Source organism: Chroicocephalus ridibundus, chromosome 15 (genome assembly GCF_963924245.1).
Source record: "Chroicocephalus ridibundus chromosome 15, bChrRid1.1, whole genome shotgun sequence".
NCBI lineage: Eukaryota > Metazoa > Chordata > Aves > Charadriiformes > Laridae > Chroicocephalus > Chroicocephalus ridibundus.
The window spans coordinates 8879480-8906872 of record NC_086298.1 but is presented as its reverse complement, the minus strand read 5'-3'; the positions used below and the strand labels follow the sequence as shown (position 1 = coordinate 8906872).

The 27393-nt window shown below is 41.4% G+C and overlaps 1 protein-coding gene across 5 annotated transcripts in view; it reads left to right on the top strand.

Annotated features, from left to right (window-relative positions):
- Positions 1-18529: 18529 nt before the first annotated feature.
- The window catches only part of CRB2 (crumbs cell polarity complex component 2), a 41167-nt gene continuing 32303 nt past the window's right edge, over positions 18530-27393 (top strand). For 4 of the 5 annotated variants that reach the window (XM_063353332.1, XM_063353333.1, XM_063353335.1 and 1 more), the window contains exon 1: positions 18544-18640. In XM_063353332.1, the coding sequence (XP_063209402.1) occupies positions 18568-18640 (73 nt within the window). In that variant the 5' untranslated portion in view covers positions 18544-18567. Of the gene's footprint in view, positions 18641-27393 lie in introns of all 5 variants that reach the window. The other variant, XM_063353336.1, reaches the window with a different exon arrangement.

Genomic DNA, 27393 nt, shown 5'->3' with positions numbered 1-27393 from the left:
CTTGTACAGTCTGTCTGAAGTTCCTGTCAGAAAAAAAGAGCTGATAAAAGTTACTTGTCCTTAAAGAGCCTTTTTCCTAATCCTGCTTTACTAACTATTGTATAATTGGAAGCATTCTGGCTTGGAGCATGTCAGCAGTGATGTTCTGCAGCTTTGCGTGTAACTTACTCTGAATGGCATTATGGAGTTGGAGACTTGGGTAGAAAGGAGTAAAGACTGGGGACAAAATTCGTAGGGAGCAGAAAGAGCCCATATGCCCAAGGTTAGGCATAAACTTAGCTCACGGTGTTCAGCTCAGTCCTTCTGTAAAAGTCCTCCAAATGTGAATGTCAGTTCCCTTTAATTTATTTATAGATCCAGTGAATAGTTATTGCTGTATGTATTTATGAGGTTCACAATGTCATGCAGGTTCTAAAAACACTGTGAAACACAAGTGGAGAGCATAGATGCAATTTGCGTAGGGCCCTTTGGCTTGGCTTAAAAGATTTTTCTTGTGGCTAGACCTTGCAGTTTGCTGCTGTGTTGGGCAAAGCTGATGAAGTCATGGGGCTTCCCCTCTCATGGGATGGAAGGTTGTGGCCACGGAATCAGAGCTGTTGCAGCATCTTTAGGGAATAACACATGCAGCTTCCTCAGAGGTGGAATGATAAGCAAGGTCTCCTGAAATAGACATTCAGAAGTGTCTGTTTGTAGAATATTGTTTATTCATGTTGTGAACCAAATTGCATAACATATACTGTGTTTATAGTTGCTCTCAGTAAGCTAGTAATTGAATTATCAGCTAAAGACTTGAAGATTAGACACAATGTCTTTGGAAGAGGGGTGTAGAAGCAAGCTTGATTTGATTATTGCAGCAAATCTATTTTCTGTTCACTGTGAGTTGAAGCAAATAGTTTGATGGTTCAGAATTTCTTATGCTCTTTCTGTTACAAAGATAGCTGGTGGTGTTTGATGTTTTAACTCTTGTGTGAGACATGACACCACAGAGAGGAAACAGAAAATGAATGTGTTAAATTGTCACGAACCCGTGAGCTAATGAATTGATTTGATACTGTTTATTCTACTAGAACTCAAAGTGATTAATTGAATAAATGGTTAGGTTTGAGTCCTTAATTTGTCTATAAATATGTATAGTAATTAATGAGGAGGCAAGAAATAATCTTGAGAGTCACCTTGGGCAGAGAATAAGCATGCATGATGCATTCTTGGGAACCAGAAATGTAATTATGGTATCTAACCTCTGCCACCAAGTGGCAGTTAGATTTCACTGCCTATCATTGGCCCCATGCAGAGGAGGTCTGGCTGCAGAGCTGCATTGCTAATCAGCAGGCCAACATTGTCACTGTTTCAAGGGAAGGTCATTATGCCTAAGGGAAAGACAAAAGCACAAATATTCTTTATGCAAAATTAGACCTGGAGTTTCAGAAGTTTTCCCAGCACAAAACAAACACCAGCCTGCATGTGTGACTCTCTATCTGAAGTTGACAGTACTGTTTTCTGCTTGAAACTTAGCTCTGAGGAGCAGTGTTTACCTTGCACTGGGCAAAATACTACAGACCCAATGTGAAGAGGTAGTGGGGTGCAGGTAGAAGAACGCTTCTTGTTGATGTCTGACTATTGAAATGGATAAGAACAGGCCAACCTGTAAAACTATCTTAGAGGTTTAATTATTTATCTATTACCACTTCTCTAAAAAAATCTTTATATATGTGTAATACCCAACTATGTGTTTAAAATTAACAACATAAAATAGAAACCAAAAACAAATGGAAAGAAGAGAATGAAATGAAGGATATAACACAGGAATTGTTATACTAATGGATCATTTGTATGTGTGTACATTTATTATAGATCCACTATAGCTAGCAGTGGCAGAACTTGATATGATGGTTAGGTGTTGCCATCACTATGTGTATAGTCATATCATGACAACACTAAAAATAAAAAAGTTGACTTTTGTTTCCAAGTGACATTACAGCTAGATTATATGACATTGTAAGAGTTGATTCATTTCTGTCCCTCAACAAAAATGGTGGAGGCGTAAATGTTGAATTAGAATAGCAAAAATGGTTATACTTTTCAACAGAACAGTAAAACTGCTGATAAGATAAAGTCCCAGAATAATCGGAACAATTGTAGGACTTGCCATACCTTACAAAACCACTGACTACTATGAAAGGCATGATGTATATTCTGTATTTAAACACTTCACATTAAATCAGTTAGGTCTTATAGACTTTTAGGTCTAACGTACCTATGTATTATGTTATTCTTGAGCAGTATTTGGGCTGAGTACAGCAGGATATAGGAGAAAGTTTTTGCTCACCAGCAATGTAAATGTATTCTTCTGAGGGAGCTACAGGGAGTTTCTTAGGCACGTGGGACAGCTTCTTGCAGTGAGACTAGCTGTGCAGATTTTATGGGAATTACAGGATTGCTTTAAACTGGGGTGAGCCTGTTGTAGGACACACTCATGTCTTATCCTGGATGAGGAAACACTATTGCACAATGCTACTTCTTTCAACCATAATTCCTGTATGCCCTCCATACATAATTCAGATGTAATACATAATTAAAGGACTATAAAGCCACACTTACTTTCATATATTTAAATCACTTGGTGAGCCAGAGATGGTGTTTGCCTTCCCTGTGCTTTCGCTTTCCCTTTTTCTATAGCTTGTTGAAACACTGGGGACCACAGCCTGATCAGTCAGAAGCTATTGACAACCACTACCAAAATGCTAATCAGTACTAACTGATTGTCAGGATTAGTATTATATTAGAAAAAAGTATAACTATGTAACAAAGTCTAATTAATTTGCAGTTGATACTAGAAAATATCAGTGTTCTGCAGATATTCACCACTTCTCGTTAGCAATGTCTTTGTAAAGTGTAGCCTGTTCAAAGGAGAAAAACCCTAAGTTGTTTTCCTCTTGAAGCATACAGATCTTACAGTAACAATAAGAAAACCCTGCACTGAGTTGCCTAAACTAGCACACCTCCTAGAAATACTGTCTGTGTAGTGCATGAGTGTGTATAACATCTATTTTCTCATACAGGTCTACAACCAAGACTGGCTTACGCATGGAATAAAAAGGAAAAAAAATAGTCTGACATCTTGAACTTTCTCACTGTTCCATTCTGTTCTGCACTTCTTTTCTTTAGAGCAATAGTTTGTGACTTGTTCATATGACAGTATTTCCAGTACTTCCAGTGCTATAATGAGCTCTATGTGGAAAGCATTTCGTAGGTGCCCTGAGCCTTTTTGTTTCAAACGTTGGACGTGTACCATTTTATATATTTAATTGCCATCAAGCAGAGCGTTTGGATACAAGCTGTTTAGAGCGACTGGCTGTGCTATTGCAACCCACTCAGGTCCCAGAGGGAGACCTCCGAACAGAAAGAAGTCTGAGATTTCTTTGAGCAATTCAGTATTGCCAAATGCTTTGGTTTGTTATGGCTGCTGGGTTATGGGATAGAGAGGTATTGGGAAGATCTGTTCAGAGAACATTGTGTTAAAAAAGATCTGTTTAGAGATTCAGGAAAATGCTTCTCTCTGCTCTGAGCACCAGAACTGTGAAGAAAACATAACTTATGTTGAGCATAAATTGAGGTAGAAATCAGTATCTCAAACATCCTTCAAAAACAGAATTGAAAACTAATGCCTTTTTACAGCTCATGGCAGAAAAGGCCTCCTCTTTAGTTGAACAAGTTACCAAACAAGTTACCATTTACAGCAATTTTAATAAAGGACTTCCTGACAAAAAGACTAAATTGTAACATCTCCAGACTTTATAGATAAAACAGCGTGTCCCTCAAAACCATACTGCTCAGTTAAACCTTGCTGGCATGTTTTGGGATGGGGATACATAGTCTTTGATAGTTCACATTAAGCCTTTTCCATTATATGTTGATAACATTTAGTTCCTTCCACTTACGGGAAGTTTTCTATTCTGTACTTTCCACCCCTTCTCCCCCGCCCCCCCCAACTTGTGGGTGGAAACAACCCACCAAAAGCATCACTCTGTCACTTGACACTTCTCAAGAGCTCCACTACTCGGAATACTCCTGTAAACAGTATCATGCCAGGGCTGATGACACCCCAGGCCATGGGGCTGGTGTACAGCCTGCTCTCGTGCTGCATGCAGTCATCAACCTGCCCAGTTCTATGGCCTTGCTTGATGGTGTGGCCAACCAGTCCATCCTTGGAGACCTTCTGTCCCTGAGGTCAAGTACCTATGCTTATCCCACTGCTTATCCCAACCTGCAGTAATTGAGGCATTTTTCTGGCAGGTCATTACAAACAGGATTTCACAGCATGATAATCTCCAGCAGAGGGACTCTCACTATTCTTTTTTTTTTGTTTTTTTTTCATTTTCACACTTTGCTTATGACACCTCCATCTGTTTGCTGTTCTGTGCTTGTATTGTTGCTGTGAAAAAATAAAATGCAACCACATCTTTTCTTATCTCTAAAGACAGAACAGATGACATAAAAGTTCCCTCAAAGCTTGCATCGTCTAGTGTTTTTAACTCATTGGACAGATGTTACTCAGGACTTACTCCCTCTCTCCATAGTTTTTCTGACCTTTGGCAATCTCCCGGTCGTCACAATCTGCTGAAATGTGGAAGGACTGAGCTTCGTAGCAGCATGCTCTCTGTGGGCCTGAACCAAAGCTTACTGTAATTGCTAGCTGTTTTTAATTACTTCACTGGGCTTTGAGTCAGATGGTAAGTGTAGAAGACACGTAGTAACTAGCAATCTCTCTGGCTTCTTCTGGCACTTCGACTTATACTGTTGTCCCATGAATACCTCTAAATTTCTGTGTTACTTTTATTTTAATCTTCCTATTTTAGTATTTCTGCTTTACGTTCCATAAGCTAAAGCTGCAGAAACCTCTTTGATGTGATTTTCCGTGGACCCCAACCCTTTCCCTTGCTCACCACAGAAATTCTGTCTCCACTGGGCTCCGTGCAGAATGTGAGCCCAGGAAATCCTGGCTGGGCCTGGAGCTTTGGGAGCTTGTTCCTAGGTGCTGAAATTACAGGTTTGTACACTCTGAATGGAAGAACTGGCTTGGCCTCCTCACACACAAATAAGTAACATATTTAACTATATGGAGTCCCAAACCTGCTTTTGACTGGTTTCCTTTTCCTTCATTCCCACTTCTTTCTTGACTGTCCCTCCTCACTACAGGGAGAACAAATTGTAGTCCTTGTCTTGATACTGCATTAGGGAGCTGGGGCAGAAGAGTGCCAAGCTTCTATGATTAATTTTTAGTGACTGAAGGTTGGTGAATCATCCTAAGTACTTCTTTCCTCTTTTTACCCCTGTAAACGGGAACTGCTGTGGTATTGCTTTTCAGGCAGGGAAAACACTGTTGCCCAGCCTTTGAACTGGGATTAATTCATCTGCTTCTCTGCTCCCTCATTGTATTTCTCCATGAACTGATACTTGCATATTACAATACCAACATTGTATAATGCACTAAAAGCCTGGAATTGGGAAAATGTGCAATCTGGCGAGAAAGTGTAAGCCTCCCAATACGCTGCCATACTTCACCCCCTACCTCTGCTTTGGGAACAGTTGTTCTGTAGAGAAACAAGCTGGGTAGCGCCGAGAAAATGCACAGGCTGAGTGCTTCTCTTCTGTCAGCAGGTTATGTTTCTCTTAAATGTTTTTTTTACTTTTTTACTTTTACTGTTACTTTTTGTGTTTCTTTTAAATAAGATCCCTTGTGGATGAAAGGTACATTGTTCAGAAACTGAGAGACTCAAGAAAGTACAGAAAAAGCCCCTTCTCTATCCATGAATTTGTACTGCCTTTCCCTGTGTCTCAGTTCTTCAGCAGCAGGGACTAACCTTAATGATTCTGCACTGATAGAGAATTTAGAGCGTGCATTCTGTTTTCCAAAGAGGATCCTTAAAGACTGTGATGTGGATTGTGGAATGTTTTACTTATCATGTAGCTGCATGTAATTGTTCTTGAGCTGCCTTTTACCTAAGCAATTCACATTAGTTTAAGCGCTTGCAATTGCCGAGTTAATATTCTTGATCATGTTAACAACATCTGTTTTGGGAGTTATTGCATTTGCAGTTAACGCATGCAAAGCGGAGGGGGAGTACTCTCTTGCGGAACTGTGCTGATGAGTAATTGGGTAGCAGCAGTAACCTCTTAACCCTGTGCAAACGCAACCACAACAGCATGCCTAATCGTGTACTCATCCAAGTCAGTTTGTGGAACGTGAATGAAGGTTTTATGGTGAGGGACGGGCATTTCTGTTGTGTTTAGCATAGGGTAGTCTACACCCTCCTCCTCAACACTTTAGTTTGCAAAAATTTTAAGTTTTTCTTGTCGTAATTGCTTTCGTGCCTTATTAACTGTGATTCTCTATGCCAGTATACGCAATGACTGTTCTCTGTCGTGCTCAACATTTATATTTTAGTTTGGTTTTCAGGATATGAATATATTTTCTTTTCCATAGGATGGTTGTGTAGTGGGCTACAAAGAGGAGTGGTCATTTAGGGCTGAGTCAATATATCTTTTTGCATAAGTTGTTACCCAGTTACATATGCTATAGTTGCTGATTTCATAAGTTAGTCCTGAAGCAGGGTCTTCTGGAAAGGCACGGTGTTAGGAAAGGAGGTGCCGTGTTTTCTATCAGTATTACCTTGAAAGGAGTACATTGTTATTACATTGCTATAGAGCAGCATAATTCAGAGCATTATATGAAAAGTGTAATGGTCAGAGGAGACACAATAACAGCTCCATCAAATATTGATGAAGTAGGATTATTAATTTGAGCAGGGGTGTAGGATTAAAATGTCCCTTGAGTTTCATTCCCCATTTGATATGAGAGTGTGGTTTTGCGGTCAGAGAGTGGGAAGCTCAGGACAACTGGAATCTTTTCTCATCTCTTCCACGTATTTGCTTAAGGTCCTCAGTGGTTCAGTGAATGTATAATACTATTGACCAGAGTTCATAGAATTATGATATGCTCCTATGGTGGCACTGCTGAGAGTGAACTTTACAATGATCTTTCTGTTAGTGTATCTTAGTCTGATTTGTACCTCCATGAAAAAGAAAACCACCTCTGAACAAGCTGATAATTTGCAGTCCTGTTGCCTGGAGTCTCATCCTCCTTCAAAGAGCTACATGCTTTTGTGAGATGGTGAAAACACTGGATCAGTACCAGGGAGCAGAGAGCGTATGCCATTGGACCACTTGGCCCTCTGGTACAGAGTGGAGGATAATATTTCGCTTTTGATGGTGTGTATAGTTCTGAACTAAATAGATATCAAAGCAAAGAGAATAAACTGAATTTCCCAGTTACACAGCCCTTGTTTAAAAAGGAGCTTTCAAATGTCTCACACTTGAAAAAGACACTGCAGGTTAGTAATGAGATTTACTTTTAGAGCAAAGCCCTGATCTGCATTACTAATAACAGTTGTGGTCATTAAAATAGAAAGAATTTCCCTTTGAATTTCTTTTGAACAGTGTCTGCATCCTCTGCGTCACTGGTGTTAGCTTTTCTTTTCCCACAGTTTTGATCGACCATAACAGTGCAGTAAAGACTTGTTTTCCTCTTTAGGTTCTTCCTGGTTCTAATATTCTACCTAGAAGAAGTATTTTAGACCTGTTATAATCATACAAGTTCTGTAAATTCATTCTTCCATTCTTATGTGCAAAGTGCACATTCTTGCCATCCCTCACTCTGTGTCTGTATGTGCAGCAGCATTTTAACATTCCCTGTGTGCCCCAAGGCTTTTTTAACTGATAAAACTCTCCAATCTAAAGCACCTTCTCTTTTTGTTTTTTTTTTTTCCCCTTTTTGAGTGTTTCCCTTCTCTCTCTAGAGCCATTAGATGTTCTGACTATGCACTTCAGGAGATCAATATGCTTTTGGTATTTAGAGGCATTATCATTCTGAGGCTGTACGACTAGTATGTATTCATCCTATTAACATCTGCTCAAAATTCCCAACATCCCACCACAGCTAACAGAGAATGACCGTTTTGTCCTTGGTCAGGCTCTGTGGATTGGTTGCCTGACACCTGGCTTATTGTCAGACAGATTCCATTTCACTCTTTACTTTGTTTTGACCTTATTTCACCCCCGGAAGCTCAGTTTCAGCTGAAGATGGATGAATGAATTGGGAAGTATTTACTCCGTTGCTGCCATGGCAATTCTTGTATGTTACTGCCCAAGTAAGTTATTTAGTTCTTAAATTGTAGGAACCTGTTCTGACCTAACAGTGAGATTCTAACAGGCCACAAGGATGTGCTCATAATTGAAGTACCATTTCTGTAAAGCAATAGAAAAAGACAAGGGATCAAGTCCTCTGCTGGGCAGAATCAGCAAATCACTGTCCTTACTGGCTAATTTAATGGTGGATTATGAGCTTTAAAGTCATGGAAAGAGGATGAACTGTGGCTTTGACTTCAGTGTTAACTCCAGTGGCTATTTGGTGGTGGGAATACAAAGTGTCAGCTTTATTATTTTAACAGAAATTGCCAATAAGGTTAAGGTACTGAGGGGAAATAAACAAGGCAATTGGAGTTAAGTATGTATCAGTGTTGAAGTTAACAGCCATGAGTGGATTCACAATTTTAAAATCATGTCTGAAGGACATAACCTCTTACTGAATGGGAAGAAACTTTTTCAAGGTAGAAGAATAATGTGTTGACATTCCTGGCTTTCTCCAGGGCATTTTGGTTGCTTTTGTTTTCTCATTCACATACTCCAGAAAGTTGGTTGCTATAGTAAGCGGTGCTGGATCATTCACATGTAGTGTGCACTCCCGAAGGCTACTTAGGGTTAACTTTGACTAATAAATCAAAATTCAAAGTAATGATTAGCTCATTCAAGATTTCAGGGAAATGGCTGTATGACTCCCCAAGTTCTAAGAGGCGATGTTATAACAGCCCATGCAGTTGACAGTATTGCAGGTTGATCTTTTACCTTTCTAAGTGAAAGGAAGCTGTGAAATCTCAGAAATACTGGATGCTGTGTGGTGATTCATCTCCATGTTACATTGTCTGGCCTGAATCAAAGGAAATGCAGAAGCAAAGGGAACCTATGTTTCAACACGCTTTACAGAGAAGTAGAAATGGAACTGAAGAAATTTTCATTTAGTCTCATATAGTACAAGTGACAGTGATTTGTCATTTTCGCAGAACACACACATCTAAAGAGATTTTCTCCTTGCTTCTCCGATTCCATTTTTCTCCAGAGTGGTTGCCCTACTGACCTTCTGGGAAGTGAGACTAGCAGAAATATGCAAAGTCTCTTGGTTCGGACTCATGCATTAAAAAGGCTTTAGGATCAAATGAAGTTTAAATCTTCAGTCAAATATAGTTTTGGTTTTTTTTTAAAGCATTGATAGCCCCTCTTGAAACATGTGTGACTCACTGAACATACAAGTTAACAAAGCTAAAGATCGAGAGATAGATTCATACACCATGGAGTGAAATTAAATTTCTGCAACCATTCTACTATTACAGGACGCTCAGCCATCCATACTTTGGCTTGCCTTCTGGTCACAGATACAGGAAAGGAAATTTTTCTGAAGTCATGTCCTGTAATAGAAAGAGGAGAACCTAAAATGAGTTGGAGCAGAAAGTTTCATCATTTGCCCAGATGGTGTAGCTAGGCTAGCATATGCAGTCACTTCCTAAGCAAATGAGAATTAAATTGTCAGGTTTGTGACTTCTGTCTCATAAAGTATTCAAGCATAATAAATGATGCTGACAAACTGGCCTTGGTGTGGAAAACTTCTTTAAAAATACAAGATGCTCCTTCTTACTGGGATATATATAGGGTGATGTAGTTGCAATGGAGTTTCTCAGGGATAAAATAGATAGTGTTCCAATAAGCTGTCGATTATCATGTTTCTTTCCAGAAATGATACATATAATTGCCGCATGGCAAGGCTGGATTGGCATTAGACATCTGATTTAAAGTATTAGAATTCTTTCCATAGTTCTTCCCATAGTTCTTGGGAAGTTTCTAGATCCATCCACTTGAATATTTTGTATACAACCTTCTAAGAAGCCTTATATGTCTCTCGTCAGAGAGACATGCTTTATTGCTTATTTTTGCTCTTACCGAAACAATTGTAATCCTGATGAAGCTATCATTGTGCTTTTGTCAGGATTAACCAGTGCTCTATTCCTATGATTGTGTTCAAATTAGGTTGGAAGAGTTTAGAATGGTTCCCCATTTGTAGGTTTTTGAGTTCTTGTGTGAATGTGGACTCTTCTGCTTCAAACTTTGCTGCTGCTGCTGCTTCCCCGTCCCACACCTGAGGCCTTTGGCAGTGCAGCCACAGGACTGATTGTTCTTGAATTCCAGCAAGAACGACAGAGGCCCTTGGCTGCTTAAAAATGTTCCATAAAGTAAAGTGCACGGTCAAACAATTAGAACTGCACCATTCCCACTAATCCAGTGCGTTGTCATCACAGTTGATGTAATGCACAGCCAGACTTGGGTATCACATCTCCTTTTGCCCATTGTAGCAAGAAACCCATATTGACCGTGTGTGATGGGATGTACTGCGTATATGGAAGTTGATGATATTATAGTTAGACTTCTTGATTGTAAACCAAGATTATAGAGTGCATTTTAATTCAGCATGCTATAAAAGCTTCATTTTTCTTTTTTTCAGAGGCCATCGAGCAGGTTTTGTTTCAGACATATTGATGAACTCCTGTGCACATTCAGCACACCAGTTAGCAGAGCTGAAGATTCAAACACTTGTGTTGCAGATCAATACCACCTTTCACAGAAGCTCAGCAAGAGCTTGGTTTGCCTCTTGTTGCAAGACATGAAGTAGAAAATGTGCATCAACCATGCTCCCTAAGAGAAATGGAACAAACTAGAGCTTCTCTCAGGGCAGAGAGAAGCACTGAAGCCCTAAAAACCTCCACCTAGCCTAGTCTCTGGTCCTGTTACTCAGTTAGAGGCAAATGAGGATATTTTTCAGAAGTAGATGTGAGGGATTAGGCCTGATTTAAATCTGCAAGGATCATAGAATTAAGGTGGGCATATCTTTTGAGTCTATTTTTTACCATGTCTTTGAAATAAAATTTGATTTGGGGTTACTGATCTCTTAAGACCTGTAACTGGTCAGTCATAAACCTTCACTATTCTGAAGTTGAGAAAATGAGAAAATTATTGGTGCAATTAATCTGTTGTATTTATCATAACTGATATTGAGCTGTCTTTGGCAGAGAATGTATATTTCCATAACTTCTAATTATATAGGTCCCTATCCCTTCATTTTAGTTTGCAGTAATGCAGCAGTACTAATACTTAGTACTTAGAATACTGTATGTGGGGTTGCCTCTCAGCTCAAATTGTTCTGATCTGACATTAGTGCTGCCAAAGTACTAGTAATGTAGTTGGTAAACATCAAAACCTTTCTATGCCAGAAGGAAAGAGTCAGGAGTACAAGTATATACGCTTATTAAGTTAAATTTTCTAACTTACTTATATTATCTTTTCCTAAAGAGGGGTCTACACGTACAGAATGGGTCTGGAAGAATTTTTGCCAGTGTGGTGAAAAGTTAGTTATTCAAGTCCTAATTGTGAAGCAAATTCAGTGTCATTGACATTGGTATGAGGCACCATTTGAAGACCATGAGAACAAGCTTGAATGCTGTTAACAGTTATCTGAAGATTTGTGTTTGTCATTCTTAAAGGTCCGTTAAGGAACCTGACAAATGGATGGCAATGGCAACACCGGGATTTAGCATCTCAGCAAAATGAAATGTCTGCCCATATGCCAGTACGTGCTGCCGTAATCCTTGCAAAGCTGCCAGACCCTCTTCTCCAAGTCATAGGAGATCCAGCAACTTTTGCACACCTAGTTTAGGTAAGGCCATTGCTCCGGGGCATCTATTAAGATGAAACAATTGACTCACACAGGAGCTTCAGTCTGTGAAATACTCTTAGAACAGAAGTTAACTTCAGAGATGTTTGCTACTGTGCGTCACTGTGGCACAGTCTGTGCTTATACTAATATTGATGTGAAACATGGCCTAGAAAGTCACGAGTGTGTGAGCCTAAGATACTGAAAGTAGCTGGACAATATCCCCAGCTGGCGAGTCAGGAAACTGAACATAGGGCTATTTCTGTACAGTTGTTCCTTGTCTTCATGTTGTCAGGTGTGTCTGTTTAGTTACCTGGATTAGCTTTGGAGGTAATAAGGGTACTTCTTCAATGGAGTGTTCATTAAGGTGCAAATGCACAGAAGCAAGACCCGTATCTTTGTGTTCTTGGGGAAGGTTACTTGTTCCCCAACATTTGGTACATCCTTGGGCTGAATCCATTTTACTTCCTGCCACTTACTGTGGTAAGAGTGTCCAGTTTTTCCCAGAGGCCTCATTACAGAGCAGACTGCGCATGAAGACTGTGAGAGACAACAGAGATTACATCTGGAAGGAAAATGAGGCAGAGCTTGCTGATTTATACAGTATTCAAAGGTGTCAATTCCGTGGCAGACAGATATCATATACAGCACTTTGAGGTTAGACTCTGCCTCAGAACACATAGCTCTCATGGTGCAGCTAGACGTGTTTGTTTTTCAGGTCCAGCTGGGGACTCTTCCAAAATTCCCGTTTCCCCACCCCCAACGTCTGGCCTTCACAGAGTGCAAACTTTTGCATTACAAGGTTCCTTTCACCCAGGCTCTGCTGCAGGGCGTAGCTCCCTTACTTTGGCTCTGATTGTGGTTCCTTTGGTTCTGGCTGAGCGTTTAGCCTTTCCCCTGAAGCCTGCTAAGCGCCCTAGGCACCAGCATGACTCCAGGGTTGCCGGTAATGCAGACATTTGCAACAAACATTTGCTAATTTAGAATGTTGCGTTTCAAAGCTGTTTTTAGGCTGGTAGATCAGAAAACTGCCCAGCACTGCCCTCCAGTGGCTTGAGAGGCTCCCTCCAAGCAGTGGTGGGATAGTCGTAGTGAAAAGGAATATTTACACGTTGGATCATTCTGACAAAAACAGCAGCAAAAAGGCCTCTCAATAGTCAATACAACTTCAAAACACTCTTAGATCCAGGCAATGTATTGGACACTTCCTTCTTCCTGCTATAACATTTTACTGTAGAAAATCTTGCCTGAGACCTTTTTTACACTGATAACTGCTTCCTCTTAGCTGATCAACATTCTCATCTTCCCATCTGCCAAAGGAGGCCCCTTGGAAGGGATTCACCTCTACCGAGGCAGCTGTAAGCAGTGGAAGAGGATCAAAGGGGCTTCAAGTTGATCTGCAGCACTCCAGCAGAGTCTCACGTAGATCAAAGGGTACGTACATGGTTAGAGCCCGACTTCTGTAACTTCCTTTAGAGATAACTTGGCAGAGGTATGGCCCTATCTTTATTACGGCCTGGTCTGTGTATGTAGTGAATGGGCTTATAGGTTGGAGAGGAAGCTATAGGTCCTATACATATATTGGATATCCTTCTTACAGTTCTTACGATTTGTTCTTTGTTGGAATGAGGCATGTAATGAAGATCTCTGCACAAGCAGCCAATTTTGCACGGCAGAGTAGGTGATTTCAGACTACAGGCAGGTCTGCTTCAATTTTTTCCCTTCAAATCCTAACCCTAGACCATCCATAGTCTGCAGACAAATACGGGAGTCTTCCAACAAATTGCTAGTGATACCAAATAGAAAAAGTTCTGCCTAAGATGTAATTTCTTTGTAGAAGTGATATCCTTTTAAGAGGACCCAGTGTTGTCCCAGTTCCTCAGTTAAGGCAGGATTTCACTGAGGTTTTGTTGGCTGTTTGTAGCTGTATGACTGACATAAATCATGCGTTTGAGCTCGGTCTCTGGTGCATGACAAGAGTGAGAGTCCGTTGCCACAGGATGGCGCCTGATGGCCAGGCTTTTAGGGCTGCATCTGTGGAAGAGTTAGACCGCAAACCTTTGCATAAGGGGTATCTGTGCCACATTCAGTCTTAAACCACAGGGGTATTTCCTATGAAATTCTTGTAAATAAATGTTCATTCTGCATCTGTCCTACTGCACTGCCAACCCTCTTCTCCAACACTACAGTTTTATCTGAAATTGATTAGTGTGCTCCAGGAAAGTGAGATGGGGTCAGAACTCTGACCATACATTACATTGTTCTCTCGAGTTACTGCATGGCAAGAAATAGCAACCTTTCTGCTATTTCTTGTCATGATTTTTTCATTCCCATTACCTAGGACTGACCAGTGTCATATGCTCAAAAGTCTTATCAGGCAGCATGATTTACTTGCCAGCAGTTCTGGTTAGCAATGAAACTAAAATTTACTGTGACTAAAAAGTGCAATTAGGATGTCTTGCGACTGGAAATTTTGTGTGATTTTGCCAAGTTTTAATAGCGCGTTTAAAAGTTTTGACTCACAAACAAAACTGTTCCATGGCTCTTCTGATGTGTGGATGTTGCTGTTGGTCTCACAGTGCTCAGTGTGCAGCTTGGCACAGTCCTACAGCATTTCAGGATGTTTCTAGTTGCATTCGTCTGACAGTGCAGGTGATACATGAATTTCTTAATTCCCGTTTTCACACAATGGCCTTTGCTTGAATTTGTGCGGTGCAGAAGGGACATCTAGTGGCCAGATGGAAAAGTTGTGACAATGCATGTTAAGGGCAATAACCTTGGTTATTACAAGAAACAGTAAATTTCGAGTTAAGAGATTGGACCCTGGAGAACCCTCAAGCATTACATCATCAAACTGTATTTGAGCTTTTCAGTTTACAGAATTGGCCTGTGAGTACATAGGCTTGAAATTCCAAAACCTGAACTTTTAAAAAATATACCTGTCACTTTTCAGCAGTGACTGATAGCAGAAGAGTGTACTGAAGCAGTTGTTTTTAGCACACCTTTTGAGTGGAACTGGAAGTTTGTTTCTTAACAAGATCAACTTCCCAAGTTCTAAGTCTGCAGCCACTGTTAGTATGGGCTTCTTTGTTTATGGTTGTGCCTAATAATCCTCAGAGGATGAAGCTAGGGAAAAAATCAGGAGATTTTGATGCTGTTAGCTTGCATTGCTCAATTCAGAAAAGTAGATTTGTATTCAGAGGTGGGGTTCCGGAATTGTAAGGAGAGAAGGTACCTGCCTCCTTACCTGTCTCCTCTGAAGCAGGTACAATATGCGCATGTGAGAGGAGATAAGAATGCCCTTATTCTTACCAGCTTCTCTCTGTGATATTGGCCATCATGTTACACATCTAAGCTCAAGTATCCAGTCCATAATATTAGGATTATTTTAAGCCCTGTGTGAGGAAAGATTGTGAAACTCATGCAAGCGTACATTGTTCTTTGAATGGAAAGTGGAGGCTGTTTTTCTTAGGTACTTTGCTGTGCAGTTCATTCTGAACTGTTTGTGGAGAAATGTATAGGATTGTCTTGTGAAAAGCATACAAAAAGTACAGAATAAGAGGACAGAAAGGCTCTGCTGAGTACCCCAGACCTACTTGCTCCCTTTTCTCTTAATCCACCTTGCCTACTGCTGCCCCATTTTCATGGCATGCATTTCCGGCTTGCAAAGTTTCCTGCCTCCCAGCTGAGAATAGAAGCCTTGCTGTTATGCTGTCCTTAAATCTCTTGTAATGAGTGTTACACGGACGAAAGCAGCTGTGTCCTTTGGCTCTAGTTTTAATACTATGTTAAAGAGCAGATTATACTGACGTTGGACTGCAGCGATGCAGAGGTAGCACAAACCATGGCCAGTCTGGGGAAGGCTTTAGCAAGGATGACTAAGGACTGGGAGCTTATGCTTTAGATAACAAATCCACCCAATTGTGTACCTTTTTTGGAAATGTAGTCAAGCCTAACAAATCAGGGCCTTAACAGAGTTGCATTAGGGTCCTTTAATTGGACTAAGCTGGTTAATACCCACATTGGCGTTTGTATGCCTGAGGGTCCAGCACAGAAATGGTCTGCCATTTATGCTGGCAAAATCTCATAAAATTGCAACCATGAACGCTGAAAAAACTAAATTCTAATATCCTCACAGGTAGACACTGGATTAAGGTATTATGATTATTATAAGGAAGTCAGATGTCTTGACTTATGTGGGCTTTGTTAGCTTGGGTTTTGAGCGACACTAAATGAGCCTTAAGTCCCGGCAGAGCACTTGGATATGCTAGCATTTAACAGTGGTCATAGAGAACAAATCAACACTTTTTTCAAGAGGATCATCACTCGTCACCTGCTCCAACCTCAGAACTCACAATATGTGCATCCTGGCAGCAGTGCAGGCGTGAGAGTCTCACCTCTGTCTGTGGAAGACTTTGGCTGAGAACCATATACTGCTGCCGTTTCCCAGGTTGCTCGAGTCCAAACCCTGTTGTGATAAATGCATTAAATGGTACCTTCAAAAAGGTACCATTCATAGCATTCCTGCATGTGTAATATTATTGACCTATTGGCCACATTAGCAGTTCAGTTCGAACCTGTCAACATTAACTTGACAGAAAGACCAAGTGAAGACTCCAGAATAAAACTCAGCCACTAGCACAAGAAGCTGCTGCTTAAGACATTGTCTCAAACATACTGAGACACCAAGAATGTTCCTCTCTGGAGGTCCTTAATTGTTCAGCCTCTACTGAACTGTTTTGCTTGTTTCTGAGTCTAGCTAGTGTGTAACAAGTCTTTCGTGGCTAACGGCTCTGTCAGGGGCAAGAGGTGCCACAGGCCACACAGCACAGCGGCGGCAGCAGAGCTGCACGAGAGACCTAAGCCCCTGTGGGAGGACCTCCACTTCCTTATGTGTGGGAATTTGTTACACTAATTCTGTTTTATGAAAGCTGAGTATGTCCTTCAGGTAGACATATGAGCCATACATCACTATGGATAGATTTATTTCCCAAGTGCTGTGAGGTATTGCACTGGTCGACTTACAGAAGTGGCTGTATTCGACCAAGGAAGAATGGTGGTTTCTTGCAGTGTTAATTATGCAATGAATTCATACTTACTCGCTTTGATTTGGAAAAGGTGAGTTGTTGGGAGGATAATTCACACAGGTAAGGCAAAAATTTATGAGCAGAAATATTCTGTATGTGTCAGTGCTTGGTTAAGTCCCCTGACAGCAAAATGAGAATCTAAGGAGAGAGAAATGAGTTCCAGATGGTTGTGGTAACTGGCAAGAAACTAATACTGAGCCTGATCTTGAGAAAACAGACTGAAGACATCAGAGATGAAAGTGGGGGCAGGGTGGTCCAGATAAGGTTGATAACACATGATATATCATCTTTGGAGCATTCCAAGGCGGGATAGTGAGATGAACCATTTGTTCTTAATTGCAGTGTTTTGGTGGTGAAAACGCTCTTGGCTGTGACTGTTCTGCTTTCTGCACTGAAGGTAAAAACAATGCAGTAAATATCCCATTTCCCTGCACGTGGCCCATCAGCCTCTGTCTGCTCTGCAAGATGCTGAAATAATATAAATTACTCATTGTAGGATTGCTGTTGTTTTCATCACGTGCAGCCTAGGTCTGTCTGCACCAATTCCTTGCTATCTTGCATATGTCTTGTTTAAACTAGGAATTTGTGTGGCATCTTACCTGCCTTCTATTTTTAGTTGTCAGTGGAAGGGTGAGGCAATGTACGTAATTCTCATTACTGTTAATTTAATCCAATTGTGATGTGGATTTAGAGGTACTTAGTAGGTCGCAACTGAGTGTGGGCTCTGTCTTTTTCCAGTTACTCTCATAAAACAATGGACACTGATAATTTTTTCCACTTCTAAAAGTAAACACATGCATCTAAAGGTGGTGATGTGATTTGGTGCTTGTGTTATGTTATGCAGATACTTCTCCTGTTGATCCCTATAACTGTTCCTTAATTGGGAAAAAAGGGTTGATGTACATTTTGTGGGTTCGTATGTCTCGTGGGCTCACACATGAGAGAGAGCAGTAAAGACTAATGTGGACTAACTCTGCTCTTTGGGATTAATAGTGTGCTTTTTTTGTCTTTTCTGTTTATTTTCTCTCTGAACAAAGCAGCCCCTAGCAGAAAATTGTGATTGATCCTCATCTGGACTTTGTTTGTAAATATGAGCTGATACAGAAGCCTGCATCCTAGGAGTGACCCCCGGCCGCCTCAGTCCCCACGCCACTTCTAAGCTCCTGTCACAGCTATGGAGGAGACACCAGGTTTGTTTTCTTAGTTACACAGTGGGAGTTCAGCCACACAGGGTCCTTTTGCCTTGTACTGCGCATCTCCCGGCCCTCCAATCCCCCACCACCCCCGACAGCCCGGGCGTCTGTGGGAGCCGGCCTGCGAGCCCTGCAGCTGCCCCGCCTGCCCCCGCTGCCTTCGCCCTGCGCGGTTCAGTCCGTGCGATCCAGGCAGCGTTTTCCCTCCGTTCCCGCAGCGCGAGCGGCGCGGTGCGCGGGGACAGGGACTCTGTCCACCGCGTCAGTGCTGGTGCCCGGCCCGGCGAGCATGGACCCGCTGCCTGCGGGGGAGAGGGGTCTCCAGGGTCCCTGATGAGGGGAGAGCTGGTGTTTGCTAGTTTCCAACTACTGTTTCTCCCCAGAGGCTTTTAGAACAGCCACTCTTAGACTTGTCATGGAATTAAAGAAAACTACATCCAGGGCGTACAATGCTGCACTCCTGCTGCCACTTTTCCTCTTATTCTGGGGTAAGTTTTTGTCTTCTGTGCCTGATTCTTGCCCAGCTACTATGCGGTAACTTCGGATCAAATCTGTGACCTGCCCGTGTGTTGCAAAGGTAACTGAACAACATGTCACTCTCACAGTTAGATTTGAAGCCTGAAAACTTCTTGTCTGGAAGATAAACAGGCATTTCATTTCAGATATGTTTTTCCTTCTATTTATTTCTTGTCTCCTTTTCTCTTTCTTCATGTGCACGTGTACGCATGCATTTATTCACAAGAGGTAAAAAGTGTGTGCACTTTCATGTAATAAAGTATTCAGCTATAATAGTAACCACTTCTTCCATTGAAAAGTTCCGAATTTTATGGTTGTGCTCATACAGAAGAAACACAGAACTTCATTCTATATGCTTTAGAAATACATCTAGGCAAAACAGGAGTGTATCTAGGGGAGTATGCTAATACGTTGAAGTGCCAGTTACCTCTGGTACAAAACGTGGAGGAAGAAGACAGTACATGAGTGTTCTCACTTAGCAATTTTGAAGAAAGCAGATCTATCATGGAAGTGCAAGAGAGTCTATCACGCTAATGGGGGGTTTTGTTTTGTTTTGTTTTGTTTTTTTCCACATTGAAAACTTATTTAATAGCCAAAGAATATACTTGAGTATACTGGGATTCTTCAAGTTCACATGAACATGTCTTTGGGCTCCAAAAGTCATCCTTGTATACAGTTTCTTACGCTCCCTGAAAAACAGAATTCTCTGTTTCTTCTGGAATGGGTGCCTGGAGACCTGCTGGGCCTAGACATCTGTTTTAGTTATCTAGGGATTATAAGGTCATGTCAGGAACATGTCCAGCCTTTTACTGGAAAGTATGATTTGGATTGAACCAGCCTCCTTATCCTCTCCTTGAGAATGCCAGGCCAGTACCTGTATGTGAAAATCCTGTTTGGTTTCCACTGAGCTAGGACAGGAATGATCAATGACATGAAGAAGTCCAGGTGAAATATGGAGAACATGCAGCAAATACAATCAAAGAGCCTTTTCTCTGCTAATATCTGCTGAACACTGTATTGGGCATTTTCTCACATTAGTGGGTGATGTTTATATACTTTTTGAGAGTTGGAGAAAGTTTTCAGCTTTTCCTTTGATTCCCCAGCAGTCTTTTTTTTTTTTTTTTCCCCTCTGAAGCCTCCCTAAATTTCCTTTGTTCTGATCACCTCACACTATGAATATGAAAGTAAAAATCTGTTTTGATTTTTTTCTGATTTTTTTTTTTCTCTCTCTTCCTTGTACCAGCTTCTTTGTCTGGTGCATTCACTCCAAGTGCCTGGAATTCCTCTGGCCACAGGGAAGCAGTAGGACTGTCCTTTTGTATCTAGTAACCATAGCTACTGGTTTGGAGTGTGAAGCAATTATGGTGGCTTTGTATTGTGCAAAAGGAAGGCCCATTGCCTTTACGGTATTGCTCAGTATGAGGCTGCCACAGACCTGGCATGTTTCTGGGGATTTGTGCTGTTGGACCATTGCACTGATAGCTTTTCAGTCATGGGTAAAGCTCTTTTCTGGAACAGTGATTTACTGAGAAGGTTGTTTTCTCTTGGAGTGCAGATGGGTGACACATCTTGATATAGCCGGCAAAGCTCAAGGGAAACGGTAATTTCCATAGTCTTTACACCTGCTCCTATTTTGCAAGGGGAATTCTGCCAGATTTTAACTATAGTGAATAATGGTATTTATGTAGCACTTCTAGAATTTTAAGGCCATAAGGAAATGCCTTTCCTTGCCCTTGTGTGGCATATGACTACGTTTTTTATTTATTTCTAATTAACCAAGTGTAAATGTCATTGAAGCACCAAGTGGCTAAGTTATTTGTTCAAAATTTTTGAGAAAATTCTGATTATCCAGATGGCCTGTTGCAAGCTGTAACCATAAGACCATCCTGCAGCCAGATCCACACTATCTCCCGTTGTTTAAAATAAACTCCAGAGGGAGAGTGGTACAGGCTCTGCGTGTGACTCCAGTTTTACTGCTGCTGTCTGTGTAATGGGCAGAATATCTCTCAGCCTTATTTGTTGTGTTCTAAAGGAGATTCTGGAGGCCAGAATGAGTGTCTGCTCATTTCTGTTCCCACAACTCTATCCAGCAATGAGCACCGTAATTCACATACCTTTGGCCTGGAAAATGCTTTGGACACCTATTGAGAGAGAACACGTGCAGACAAATCTTTTTTCTGGCACTTTGCTATCTGCTCTAATGGAAGCTCTTGAGATTAGCTCTGACATACAAACAGTTTCAATCTTACTTGCTTCAAAATGTGGAAACAAAGAAATTGAATCTTTTCAGCTCTTTTGTTGATTGTCAGTATATTTAAATAAGAATTGGAAATTAAAGCTTGTGACTCAATCTGGTTAACTGAATACACAGGAAACCCTGTCTCAGCGTTTGATCTGTGGAAGTGGCTGAGAGATCACAGAGTGTGTAAACCATGAAGGTCAGCTTGGAGGAGTGTTTATTAAGGGAAAATACTGGGGTGTCATAAGCACAGGAGATCAAAGAGCTGCTGTGGCAATATATGCAATACTATCATAAAACATGGATTTATAGCTCCGGTCTTTCTCCAAGTTCTAGAAGCATGATAATAGGAGTCCCATCTTCAAATCTGTGTTAAAACAGTGAACAGATAATGAAAACAAGCTAGCTGGCTACTTGCTCTATGTTAAGAGTAAGTTTAATTCTCTGAAGCGGTATTTCTGATTAATGCTGTTAATGCCTCTGACCATTATATTAGCACTGCCCAGCCCTGTGAAATGCTGCCTCCCATTCCGCACCGTTCAGCAATTCACTGGGCAAGCTGGGTTGGGAAAGAGCCAGGAATTAGCATTCTGCTTCTTTCAGGGGGTAAATATTCTGCATATTTCACAAGGGGAAACTGAGCCACATCTTCTTATGCCTGTCTTAATGAAAGTCTAGTGGTCTAGGCCTTTATAAATTCTTTATAAACACCTTACACTAGTAGACTGTGTACATGTGTCTGGCATGAAAAACCTCTGTCACATCAAAAACCTAGCATGCACGTGTTGTGGTCCGGAAATTGTTCGTCTCCAGTAGCAAAGAAAAACGATGTAAGAAGTATGCTGGGAAGTGATGAACGCACAATATCCACCTCAAACTTTCGATAGGAAAAACTGCAATCTGAACTGTGTGCAGGGACTTCACTAGAGGTTTTTAAATTAGTATCCAAACTGGTCATTGGCTAGGATACTGGCCTTGTGCATTTAATCTACCAAAACTCTACAAGATACATGAAAGCCATGAATAGTAAGGCTCTTTTTAAAATGACTCTTCTAAACGATTCTATAGGCATTGCTAGAATCCCTAGCATCTTGCTGGCCCATTTATTCAGTGTTGTCTTAGAGGTACTACCTGCTGATGGCCAACAATGCTTTTTGATTATCTAATCTGGTTTTTTTTTTTGTTTTAGTGTCACGTCTTGCTTTACAGAGATTGTCAGATCTGATAAGCTGTAAACCTGAGATGGTAATGGTGATGTTTAGATTCAGAGAGCAGATAGTATCTCAGCCTGCATTTTCACTGAAGTATTATTTCTCCCGTCTATACCGTTTGTGCAACAATAAAAAAATGAAATAGTTAGTATGGAAAAATGGAGAGGAAGAACCTGATTCTGGGCAACAGAATCTTGAGGGGAATTGAATATGCCTGATTCTAATGGCAACACCACCTGAGCACAAGACCAGGAAATTCAGACAAAAGCTGATGGGAAGTGGCTGGGGGGAGAGGGAGCAGCTGGTAGGTGGGAGTGAGTTGCTTCGACAGAGCTTCTCCCGATGGCTGGCAGAGGTGGGAACCTGCTGCAGCTCACGGGCTTAGCAGTTGTGATCAAACATTGGTATTTTGGAAAGTTTCCCATGCCCACATCCAGTTTTCTGATGTTGACTAGAACAGCCCACTGTTAAAGCAGCTGTCAAAAGATACCTGTTAACATATTAAACAGGACAAGGAATACAGTTTATGGAATATTTTAGGCTAGGTGAAATATCAGTGCGAGTTATTAGCATTTCACGAGCTTGTCAGTAGTTTCAGAGAATTTGAGGGTCTTGTTTTCTGATGCTAGTATTACTAGGAGCAGGTGCTTTGCTCAGGTCTGGAAAGAAAGGGTTTAATCTCTCTGTGTCGAGAGGGAAGTGGGGCGTGTAAAGCCCTAGACTGCGTGAAGGCACCTAAAAAGGCCTTGTACATTCCCTGGACAAGTGCTTCCTGAAGAAGGATTTGACTTTATTCTGCCATTACCTTCCATAGCAGATATGCTATCCTTCCAAAGTTAGCAAGGGTGGGGAAGAGAGAGGGTGAACAGCATGAAAGCCCCTTTTGAGGCCTGCCCAGTCTTCCTTCCTGGTGCGTGGATCCTGGGAACAGGCCACAGTGTGTACCCTTTGGCTAATCCTTTACACTGACCAGGATAGGGAAAGATCAGCAGAGGTCAGCAGGGATTTACTAATATAAGCACATGCCTTCCTGTTGTCATGGAGACATAACTCTTTCCATTCCTTTATTCAGAGTTTATTTAGTAGTCGTGTTACTCTGATACTTGAGGTGGAGGGGGTTCCCTTTCTCTCCTGGGCCTCAGTATCTTTCTGTAGCGGGAAATGTGCTGGGGCGATGAGCAGGAGCACAGCCTGACTGGGAAGAATTGCATCAGGCTGGGGTTCTGAGCATTCCCGGTTTAGGCACTTGAAGATTCCTCTGGCTCAATTACGATTGTGGTGCAGTTGGAGGCTGCTGCTGGGAAACCTGCTGTTCTCACCTCTTGGTTGTAAATTGTGTTTTTTCCAGTTGTTGTACTGAGTAGGGCAGGTGAAATACACCTGAAGGAAGCCTCTTTCTCCACAAGCCTTTTTTAAAAGATGATAGTCATAGGGAGCAAGATTTAAAATAGCATGGAAGTCAAGGAACTCAATAAGAAATCCGTGCACAAAAGTTACTTAATGCGTCATGACTGGGTCATAATTTTGGAAACATAAATAAATACTCGTAAGCATGAAGCGGCCTTTCCCAAAGTATATACTAAAACAAGAGGAGAATATGCTATGCCAGTCCTGTCCATTGCAACGTGTTTAACAGAAAACAAAATTGCTGTGCTAGGAGATGCAGTGTGTAAACTCTTTTTCCTGTTTGGGAATCGTTCACAGTAATAGGTTTTTGAGGAGAACAGTACATGTCCACTCGGTTCATGTCACAGGGAAGCACTGTTGGGCATACATGTAACCCAGTTACCCCTTAAAAGCCTTGCAGCTTCAGTCTGGTATTTTACATCTCCTGTTTTTCTGTCCTTTTTTTTTTTAACCTGGACTGTGGGTAATGTAAATGGTGCTGATTTTCTTGGAGAGAGAAGGTGAAGGGATGAGAAAGGTATTCAGAGATGGGTATTTTCAGTGAGTACTGCTGACTCTGCTTAGAATTTTTTTGTGTTTGTGGACATTATATTGTTCCATTGAATAACACATTAATTATAATTAAAGAAAAAACCCCAAACATTAATCAGTTGTCAAGTTTGTCCTTTGGTATGAAGGAAACAAGGTAATCTCAGGGCTGATAACCCCAATGTGTGCCACTTCCCTGTTGGAATTTTAAGTGACCATTAAGAGCACCCTTAGGGTAGTTGTCAGTGAAGCACTGAGCATCTTCCCTGAGAGCAGGTGTGTCCCCAGCTTGAGGGCATCCATCCTCTATCACAGTTTCCCAAGACTGAAAAAACAAACCTGTGAAAAACAAACCCCAAAAATAGAAGCCATTGAGTAATGCTAGTGCTCACAAGCTGTGAAGTAATGAAATGACTGAAGCTCCTTGTCCTGTGTGTTGTCTTAGAATCCTTGGTGTCTAACAAACTCTTCTGCCAGCAGCGCTAGCCTAATGTCAGGATGGAGAGGGGAGGCTGTGAAAGAAGTTACTTCCACTTCCATGCGACTCATGTTGTGGGGGGAATTACCACTGAGATTTCATGGCATGTGTGAGATAATGGAGAACAGACAAAGTTGAGGGGGTTTGTTTGTTTTTTAAAGAAAAGGACAGAAACCTTGCTACAGCTCTTTGAGAACCTCCTCCTGCCGCACTGTTTTTTATCAGTTCCCACAACTCGCTCTGCCAGTGCAGTGCAACAGCATCTTGTCCTGCTTTACTGCAGTAAGAGATTCCTCAGGACTCTCTGGGAGAGAGATCGTGAACTACTACCAGGGGGATCTCGGGTTGCCCAGAATCTCATTAATTTCTGATTTCTCTTTTTATGGCTGGAAAACTCACTGTTGCAACTGCCCTTTGACAAGATCATTTAGTAAAGACGTAAAGTATAAAATTATTAAAGCCAATTATTAAAACAAAGCCTGGTAATGCAGCTTGTTTGCCTTAAAGTGATACAAAAGGTCACAAACCTCATCTTTTAGGGAAAATCTTTGTCCTTGTAAATCTTTGTCCTTGTACCTTTTAAAGTGTAAAACCAGACCTGTCCTGACTGAGCTCAATGAATGCTTTATATGGGATTCTGTTAGCCTTTGAAGTTCCTCCTAACCCACCCCTAAATGCCTGGAACATATTCTTCAAAGAAACTGTAGTCTTCTCTGGTTTCATTTCAGAGTAGGGTTGCAGGATGATATGACTGTAATATATTTTTTAATGTTTTTTTCGCTTACAAACATCACTGATTGATGTTCTTCTTGTGAAACGTAAAGGAAAAATCCTGAATGTCATTGTTAATCCAGCAACAACTACTTTTGTGGAAAACTATAAACTCTTGTCATTCAACGACTTCTTTGACCTGGTTTTCACCATTTTCATGAAACAGTATAGTCTGCCATAGGACTGGTATATGAAAATAACAGAATCAGAGCTAAAAAATCATATGTGTTCTTTCTTAAGCTAGGTGGTAGTCTAAGTCTTTGATACCCATTTAGTACACTGAATTCTTGCAGGCTCTGCGTTTAACTTCCTGGCGACATCATAAGTGTTGCATTCACTTCTCACTGCTGAAATCCCCCTTTCTGACATCACTCTGTAAGAAATTCTGTTTTCAATTAGCGTCTCATCTGTGGAATTATTTAGCCAGAAGTTTAGCGCTGCCACTGAATTAATACTAGGGTTGTACTATATTTACACAGGGGCATGTTTTGTCCTTGGGAAATATTCCAGTATTAGTATAGGCATGCTATATACAGGGGAGTATATGATATAATCTTGGAGTTAGTGTTGTTAATACGCTTGTAACCTCTACTGAGTAGGGCAAACGTGGGTATTTTCTGCAAGCTGCAGTTCACAGAATAATGTGAAGTTATTTAGATATTGCTTCATTTCTTGTGATTTACCCTGCGGTCTTCTCAGCCTGCTCCTTGCATGCCTTATGAGCAATGCTGTGTTACTTCAGGATGTTTGTTCCAAAAAAAGGAACATTTTCCTCCAAAATGAAGTCCTGCTGAAGTCATCACTTTTAGACAAAACTAAGGTAACATTTGGTCATAAAAAGTAGCTAAACCTACTACAGTAACAATGCGGGAAGTCAGCTTTTCTCTGTGCAGTCCTGTACATAACTAGTTACTCACCACACATTATGAGTACCCATAACTAGTTAACCACTCCTATTGTTGATGATCATAGTGAGTTTAGAGGAGACTGGAGTTCTCCCTGTTACTACGTAGCTGTTCTTTGGGAAGCCAAGAGGGCCTTTTGGCTTCTTAGTGAAGCCCTGTGCTCGCTTGACTTGGTACCTGTCTGTAGTTGAGCCCTGTTGTGTCTGCAGGTTTGTGTGTGGTGGTGGGGCCATAGATTGGTCACCAAATCTTTTTGTAATGGACTGGCATTAATGGCTCCTACAGATTATTGAGCATTGCAGTCATATGATGAACAAAAATAAAGAAGGTACAAAAAGGTGTGTCTGTTGTGAAAGAACTTTGGAAAAGACAGGAAATAACAAAGGGATTTGATGTTTATCTTTATTTGCAGGAAGCATTTAGACTGTCTACGTATAATGGAAGGAGAAAGCTGTGCATGTAGCCTTTGAAATGAGTTCAGCCTGTCTACACTAGCGGTGCTTGGTGATTCTGTTGAAATATGCATTTCTTTGCAGGTGGAGTCTGCTGCAAATCAGAGAAGTCGATCTGAACATGCAGTAGAGTTGGTCACTTTTTTTTATCACAGGCTGTGCTCCTGGCCTGTGGAAAGTGCAGGCTGGGACTGGTTACTCATTAAGCGCACAAAGGCTCCTATCGCCTGCCTAGTAAAGCTCTTTTGCGAATAGTTTCCTGGGCTCCCACTCTTAATTGCCACAGAGATTCCAGGCAGATTCCGTCATCCTTGTTTTCTGCCTGACTGGGAATTTGAAAATAAAAGGGTTGATGGCAGAATAATGCGATTGCTGGACAGTGCAATGCTCAGCAGCTCTCCCCGGCATCACATGAGAGAGGAAGGGAGGGGTGGGCCCTAGAGATGATGCTGGGAAGAGAAAGGGCTGTCTAAATCCCTGAGCGCCCTCCCTCCCCCATCAACACTGCCTCTTAAAAGAAGACTTCGAAACACTACAGTCTTTTGGTGGGAGGAATTTGGGGGAGGTCATGGCAGGGGCAGGCTTTTGTAAACCAAAGTCTCCTATAAATCCCTTTCAGACCTGAAGTCGGATGCCTCCACCTTCAGGTACAAAGAGACTGAAGAGCTGATGGGGCAGTGAGTTGATAGAAAACCAATGACAGATTAACTACTGGGTGTGTAGAAGGTGCACCA